At 35.6% G+C, this 5,716-nt stretch overlaps 1 protein-coding gene across 1 annotated transcript; it reads right to left on the bottom strand.

The window, feature by feature from the left end:
* Positions 1-329: 329 nt before the first annotated feature.
* Positions 330-2,030, bottom strand: LOC149154516 (galactinol synthase 4-like). The gene is made up of 4 exons (XM_089440264.1): positions 1,611-2,030; positions 1,173-1,493; positions 936-1,070; positions 330-797 (listed from the first exon to the last, which is right to left on the bottom strand). Exons 1-4 carry the CDS (start codon positions 1,938-1,940, stop codon positions 543-545), a joined length of 1,041 nt encoding a protein of 346 aa, XP_089296390.1. The 5' UTR covers positions 1,941-2,030; the 3' UTR covers positions 330-542.
* Between the last annotated feature and the right edge of the window lie 3,686 nt (positions 2,031-5,716).

Genomic DNA, 5,716 nt, shown 5'->3' with positions numbered 1-5,716 from the left:
CTATTCAAATTTCCCTACCTTTTGCTTCAAAGTAAATTAAAAAAAAACGCTCTATATTTTGTAGCTTTGTCCCTTTAGTTTTGAGGGTCTATTTGGAAGTGGTAAATTGCTTCCAGAAAGAAACATGACACGGCTAATCATGACATGTGACATTGCATCAGAGACCCCTAAAAACAATCAAAACAATGAGTGAAGTGCGGTTCCAGGTTTTATAAATTTTATAATAATTCATAACCGCGTCAGATTTTATTTTCGTATAGAGAAAACGAAAAACGTAATTACATTAAAAATGTAAATTAGAAAACGAAAAAGTAACCATGGACATGAAATCATACAAATGGCAATTTGTGTATTTACAAATGTTAAACTGAATTCATTTACAATCAATATCCGTAGGCACAACGGCAAAATCGTCAACCTTCGAGGATATACCGTTATGATCTTCCGTATCATATATAAAAAATTGTCCCCACCTCTGCCACTGGTTTATAATATATACACATCTATTTTACTACACACGACTTTTGGAAATTTGAAATCTCTTAAGCTGCAGGCGGTGCAGGCATTATGTTGGGGTTTGTTGGCATCGCAGCAAGGAATGAATTAGCAGCCACTTGTTGCAGATCGTTGGATTTTCCGTCCGCATCTGAAATTGGATCTGGAATTGTAATATCTCCTGATCCCGAGTGGTCGAGAGAGGGGTCATTGTATATGTCCCACCATTTGTGCACCAACGTCTTTATATCTTCCCTCTCCATATTTTCCTCCTTCCCACTGTACCTCCACGGCTTCGATCCCTGCACATCCACATCCACATCCACATCCATTAACAAAACCCTGTAAGTTCAGAACATCTATCTCGTCTTTCATATATAAATCATATTGTTTCTATCGATAATGCAATTGCAGAAATTTGGAGTGAAAAGAAAGCTTACAGCAGCGCAATAGTGAACAACTTTGACAGTGTCCAAGTCCACGTTCTGGGGATGTCGCCACAGCATGGCCAGAACCAGATTGTACACCAAGGGGATGGGCTTGTATATCTTCTCAAAAAACATGTTCAAGAAATCCTACAAAACAATATACATATACCACAATTTAGTCATAAACCAAATCCGGTAAACCAACAAAATTTTAGATGAACCTGACTGAAATCGATAAAAGATGCAGACCTGTTCTGCGAAGGGCGTTGGCACAGTGGCCATCAGAGTTTCCATAAGGCAGTCGAAGGTCAGCTGACTCGGCTCAAAAACGAACATGCCAGCGTTGAAGTATGGAGAGGGCCGTTGCCCTAATTCCACGGGCCATGATACCTTGTCCGGGCACTGCTGGCAGTATCCGATTTTGTACTGCGGAGTGTGACTCCATGTCTTCTCGCAGAAGCAATCCATGACCGCATAGAAATATCCATGGGGCATGTCAAAGAGATGGTCAATGTTGTCAAAGACTTGGATGTCTGCGTCCAGATATACCATCTTGCTGTACTCCTCAAACTGCCCATCACTCAAAACAAAACAAGATTGTTAATAACTAACTATATTCAGGTATTTAGGAAAGATATTGTTGTTAAAATGTATGCATGTATGGAGATTTGCAAGAAATGAAAATACCTCCCAAATACGGAGTTTGGAGTAGTTGAGGACATAGTAAGGCATTGAGAATTGCACTTGATTCTCCGGGGGATGGATGGGTTGAATCTGGCGAACAATACAACCCTGTCTTCGCAATTGCAGGCGATGATCCTCCGGAACATCGGGCAACACAGCAACGACGAGAGGATATGCGCTCTTCACCTTGCGGAGACCCTTTGCAAGACCGACCACACCTTTCACATAGTCGCCACATCCAGCCAAGAAAGTCACGTACGCTCTGCACTTCTTCTTGGCCGCCGCAGCCTTTGCACTGAAGAGCTGATCTACAGCAGAAATTTCTGGATTCATGGTTAGAGGAAGTCCGAGGAGAATAGATAGTCTGGAATTCAATAGTCTGTTGTAAAGAAGAAGAACCAATTTACAGAACACTAGTGTAGAAGTGTAGTGTGTGTTTTGCTTGAATGGGAGCGTGTGTTTTTATAGATAAAAAGGGTCGGCTGTTACGGATAAAGTAGGTTGAAAACAATAAAATCCAGAATGCAATAGCCAATAGAAAATTGACAGCATAGTATATACGTGTCAATACCTCCAGGCTCTATGATCGATTCAACGGTCAGGAGTGAAATTCGGAACGCCCAGACATGGATCTCGGAAACTTCGGAGTGTTGAAAAAGGCTCCAACACAGACTTTCACAACACTCACAAGGCTCCATGGATCTCTGGTACAAGTTGACAGGTATTCACCCTCGACACAGACTTTCGGGAAGTTGATGGAAGCAACCGCCCGTCGACTTACGGTCTTGGTTTGGTGAGCGAGCTTTCTACACGAAAGTGCTACAGAATCGTGTTCTGGAATGGAATATTCGAAAGCCGTTTGTGAGCGACAAAGCAAAGAACATTTAGTGGAGAGTGGCTGTCAATATTGCATTTGAAGGCGTAAGTAACTGCGCTAACTGCTCTGGTTGGTGTGTGAGTACGTGGAGTAGAGGGAGTGGTGGGATGTGAGTGTTTGACCATGGGAAGAGGTGGAGTGGGTTTCTTATTTTAAAGGTTACATTGGAACAGGCATGTACCATGAGTCAGTCGGTTTCTCATTTTACAGGGCAACATTGGTGGGGGTATATTTGAGAAATAGAGAGGACAGTGGGAACAGGTGTATACAAGGAATAGGATTGCTTTTATTTTAACATGAAAATAGAAATATCTTTCTGAGTATAATTAAAAAATTGGACTAAAATGAAAAATAACTGTTTTTTACCATAAATATTGTTTTTTAAGAATGGTTTGGTAAAAATGTTTGAAGTTTATTGCAGCGTTCCTATGATTCGCACGTTAAAATTAATTACAGAATTAACAGTCCATCGGAGGCAACGTGAATCTCTATCACGTCTCAAAATTCCAATGTTTTGGCTGGTTTCCAACTGAGGTATATACGGTGATTCCAGTTCAAGATTTACGTCAGCATTACTGCATAGTTTGTGACGAATTGAGTTGTACGTTTACAGAGTTAAATTTACATTAATAAAATAGTTTTGCATCAATAAAAAAGAATTTTCCAACCTTTATTTGGGTTAATACATGGATTTCAGTTCAAGATTTACGTGAACATGTATTCTGCAGTTTGTGCCGAATTGGATTCTCTGACTTTAACTTCATAGGTGGCGTGCGGATGTCCTAAACCTAGTGACGATCAATGCTGTTGAACTAATTTTGATCCATTGGAGGATGAAAAGCTAGTATGTGTTATTCGCTACTTTTATTGATTTCCTGGAGTGCTAAAGATCTCAGAAAAAAAAAGGTAGATTTCAATGAAAATTCCCACAATTTGTGGGAAAAAAAAATGTGCAAATTAATTATACATTCTATGTTATTAAATTGGTAACTTATATGACATAGTAACATTGAGATCGAAGTCATTGTTATAAAGCACACAGTTAGGCATGCTTAGTGTGGCCCCTATTTAAAAAATAATTAAATTACCTAATTTAAAAAACTACATTACAAAATATATCCACTTCTTTTTTTAATGTTAAATGTTTTATTTATCAAAAATATTATTATTAATATTAATTTAAATTTTAACATTTTAAATATTAATTTAGATTCTAACATTTTTTCACTTTATATTACAAATTATACCATTTTTTATTTTATTTTTTCCATTTCAATAGTATTTTTTTTTCCATTTATTAATCTACTTTTATATATAATACCATATTTCATTTTTCATTGCATTATGCAATTTTAACATTTCTATGTATTTTGGCTTTCCCTCAAAAAAGCTAATAAATATTTATTATAAAGGAGTATTTTTAAATTTCACATTAAAATATTAATGATAAATAAATGTTAAGTTTAATTATAATTTAATATGAATTTAATTTTTACTTTAAAACATTTTATTAGATTTTATTCTATGTCAAGTGTCCACATTTAAAGTTCCACAATCGAAGAAAAATAAAAATCATTTTTATCTCTAAATATTATTTTATACAAATATTAAACATTTTTTAAAAATTACCAATAATTTTTTATTATTAAGATATTTTATTAAAATTTATTCTTCAATAAAAATATTGAATTTATAAATGTTGTCAATGTCTTTAATTGATATTTTCAATAACTATGGGCTATCTTATATATAAATATCTTGGTCAGGTTTTGATTGAGTTTTCCTTGAGACATTTCTTCAAAAAATTTGAGTCTATACTGTTGTAGGAATATTTTCTCACTTTGACATGCATAACCAAATACATGTTTGCAAGCACAACCCAACTAAAGCATAAAATTTATAAGGAACAACATGTTATTTATTAGTGGAAAATGTGTGCTACAATCATTTAAATAATTGTTTCTTCACATGGGACAACCCATAAAATACACAACAACCATATTATACTTCAACATACTACTGTGTAAACAAGCCATAAATAAATAGGCACAAATAAACCTAGTATAGTTGATTGTTATTACAAATCTGAAAGTATGTCTTCCCTTTGTGAGTGTTCTAGCAACTTCATTATAGAGATACATTTCCCATACAAATGAATGTTAGTTCAAATTTTAAGCACATTGTCACATGCTCTTGCCCATAGTATACTAATGCTGAAATATGTTGAGGTAGCAACCCAGAGATAGGAAGAGTGCACGGCCTAGATAATATGATAAAAGTGCCCAAAATAATGACACACTTCGACCCCAACAATACCACAACCTGAGTTTTCCAAATTAGTGAACTCAACCCCTAGTAATGGCGTCCTCATGAATAAACCAACAAAGAGGCCAAGACCAACAACAACATGTTGACGGGGCTTCATTGGGGGATCAATATCATACCACATGTGTTCATATTGGGGGACATATATTGAGGAAAAATGACATAATATATTGAGCATATAATAGGGGGTAAAGGGTTTTTATATTGGCATGTATAAAAAATGGAGCTCAAAGTTAATGAAAAAATATAAAGGGGTATAAAAAATGTTAATAAAAAAAAGAATACCTACAATATCTAGTGAAAGTAGAGGTTTTTTAAATTGGAAAGGTGTATTGGGTTCATATTGGTAGGGGTTTAAATAATGTGATTTTAAAGGTATCTTCTAATATGTAGTCAAATTAAGAGTATTGTTTAGTATGTCACGAACACATGTGATATGTCAGAGGTTCATTGAGTGAAGTCCTTGTGTAGTATACGTTCAACCCACAAGCAAATGCCCAACCTTTTATGAAGTACATTGACCAACAATGGGTAGTAATGGAGTGTGAACCTCACACAATAGAAAACTCAACCCTTTCTTTAGTAAACTCATCCAACTCATGCGAGAGAGAGAGAGAGAGAGAGTTCTTAGACACTGGTTCGAATCACTTCTTTTCTAAGCAAAACTTGGCTACATTTGTTCTTTGGAACTGGGCTCTTCATAGACTTCTTCCCAACCTGAAGAGATGAGATAGGAAACACCTAAAAAGTCAATAAAATCAACAGATAACACTTTTAGGTGAATGAGTGAAGATGGGTTACACTTTTTGGCAAGCACATAGGTTGGGAGGGAGAAAAAAAGCAACTCAATAGAGCAATAGTTTATCCCTCGATTGAGTTATTTTTTTAAGGAGTTTATGGTTCAAAG

This window comes from Pinus tabuliformis, chromosome 9, assembly GCF_031772625.1.
Source record: "Pinus tabuliformis cultivar Carrire ecotype Pingquan chromosome 9, CPIR1, whole genome shotgun sequence".
In the NCBI taxonomy this organism is placed as follows: Eukaryota; Viridiplantae; Streptophyta; class Pinopsida; order Pinales; family Pinaceae; genus Pinus; species Pinus tabuliformis.
The sequence above is the reverse complement of the archived record's forward strand: the minus strand, read 5'-3'. Positions and strand labels throughout refer to the sequence as shown.

Bases quoted from the DNA above. Each gene is read 5' to 3' on its own strand.
- LOC149154516 (XM_089440264.1), bottom strand. From the start codon at position 1,940: ATGAATCCAGAAATTTCTGCTGTAGATCAGCTCTTCAGTGCAAAGGCT. The intron at 1,494-1,610 runs GTATTTTCATTT...AGTGATGGGCAG, and splicing joins CCAAACTCCGTATTTGGGAG to TTTGAGGAGTACAGCAAGAT. The intron at 1,071-1,172 runs GTCTGCATCTTT...ATTGTTTTGTAG, and splicing joins CAACGCCCTTCGCAGAACAG to GATTTCTTGAACATGTTTTT.